This window comes from Protobothrops mucrosquamatus, unplaced genomic scaffold (genome assembly GCF_001527695.2).
Source record: "Protobothrops mucrosquamatus isolate PMUCROS unplaced genomic scaffold, P.Mucros_1.0 scaffold27179, whole genome shotgun sequence".
In the NCBI taxonomy this organism is placed as follows: domain Eukaryota; kingdom Metazoa; phylum Chordata; class Lepidosauria; order Squamata; family Viperidae; genus Protobothrops; species Protobothrops mucrosquamatus.
This window is the reverse complement of record NW_015412925.1, coordinates 1-1824: the sequence shown is the minus strand read 5'-3', so window position 1 is coordinate 1824 and position 1824 is coordinate 1. Positions and strand designations below refer to the sequence as shown.

Genomic DNA, 1824 nt, shown 5'->3' with positions numbered 1-1824 from the left:
ATTTCTTTCCCCTGTGTGAGTTTTTACATGACTTCTAAGATCTGATGTGGTAGAATAAAATTGTCCACATTCGATACATTGATGTGGTTTCTCCCCTGTGTGGGTTTTATGATGTCTCCAAAGGTTTATCTGTTGAGCAAAACATTTTCCACATTCTAGGCATCTGTATAATTTCTCCCCTGTGTGGGTTTTATGATGTCTCCAAAGGTTTCCCTGTTGAGCAAAACATTTTCCACATTCGAAGCATTGATATGGCTTCTCCCCTGTGTGGGTTTTATGATGTGTCCAAAGGTTTCCCTGTTCAGCAAAACATTTTCCACATTCTAGGCATCTGTATAATTTCTCCCCTGTGTGAGTTTTATGATGTCTCCAAAGGTGTCCCTGTTGAGCAAAACATTTTCCACATTCGAAGCATTGATATGGCTTCTCTCCTGTGTGGAGCCTCTGATGCCTTCCAAGGCTTTGTTTTGGGGAAAAGCATTTCCCACACTCCTCACATTTGTATGGTTTTTCCCCTGTGTGGATTCTTTCGTGAAGCTGAAGCTCTGTTTGTGTAAGAAAACCTTTCCCACACTCCCTACATGGATAGGATTTCTCCCGTTTGTGCCCCTTCTGGTGCCTCTGAAGTAGAGAAGGAAACATAAATCGTCTCTCACATTCTGGGCATTCATAGGGTCTCTCTCTGGTGTGACGTCTCTGATGTTGCACTAGGATTGATTTTGAGATAAAACATTTCCCACATTCGAGGCACTTTTCGTTTTTCTCCCCTCTGTGTGTTTTCGCATGATTCCAAAGAGTTGAACTCCGGTTGAAACATTTTCCACACTCAAAGCATTTGTAAGTTTTTATTCCTGCATGAACCTTCTCATGGGCCCAAAGACTTGCCTTCCAAGAAAAGCTCCTCCCACATTCCCAGCACTTGTAAGGTTTCTCCCCTGTGTGAAGCCTCTCATGGTTTCTGAGACTGCCTCTTTCACTGAAAAAATTCCCACATTCCAGACACTGATAAGGTTTCTCTCCAGTGTGGATTTTCTGATGTCTAACAAGGTGTGACCTTTGACCAAAGCATAGGTCACATTCCTCACATTTATAGGGCTTTAGTCTGGGGGGGCTTCTGAAATTTTTCATGTCTTTTCCAGAGAAGGATTTCTCAGCCTCCAATCCTTCACTGGATCCACTTCCCACATGGACCTTCCTGTGGGTCAAAAGGAGGGACCGGCAAGCAAAGGATTTTCCACACTCTGAGCATTCACGGGTTCTTTTGTGGTTTTCTTTTGTGGCTGCTTCTGTCTCACAGGGGATCCAAGAGTTTCCCAGGCTCCATGCTTTCTGGCACTGGCTGCCTTGGGCTGAATTTCTACTATCTCTTGAAAGGTGACTTGCAGGTGAATCTTTGGTTTTCCTGCTGGTGGAAAAAGAAAGAAGAGGAGAATAATGTTTCCTTTTGAGAATGGTAGAGAATCACAAAATCTTAGCCTTGGAAGGGACCATGAAGGTCTTCCAGTCCACCCTCTGACCAGGGCAGAGGTCCACAGTACACCTGAGACAAAACCTCCATGGATTCCGTCACCCCAGATCCCTCGGAGGCAAACTCTCCTGCTGTTCACTGACTCAATTTTTTCCTCCTTGGTTCTCGTCCTATGACGAGGTGAAAAAGAATCTCTGAAACTTTAGGTAGTCCTCAACTTATGACCAAAATCTGGACAGGAATCTCGCTGTGTCCAGGGAAGTAGGAGTTATGTGAGGGTCACACGGCCACTTCACTCACCAAGCGCAATCCCACACTCTTGCTTACAGTCATTAAATCATCTTGAGGGTTTTTAA

General features: G+C 44.5%; 1 protein-coding gene across 1 annotated transcript; it reads right to left on the bottom strand.

Annotated features, from left to right (window-relative positions):
- Positions 1-27: 27 nt before the first annotated feature.
- Positions 28-1132, bottom strand: LOC107302111 (gastrula zinc finger protein XlCGF17.1-like; the record flags this gene model as incomplete). The annotated part of the gene is made up of 2 exons (XM_029287182.1): positions 858-1132; positions 28-773 (listed from the first exon to the last, which is right to left on the bottom strand). Coding segments are annotated over exons 1-2 (1017 nt in total), but the record flags the coding sequence as incomplete, so codon positions are not given.
- Positions 1133-1824: the final 692 nt, after the last annotated feature.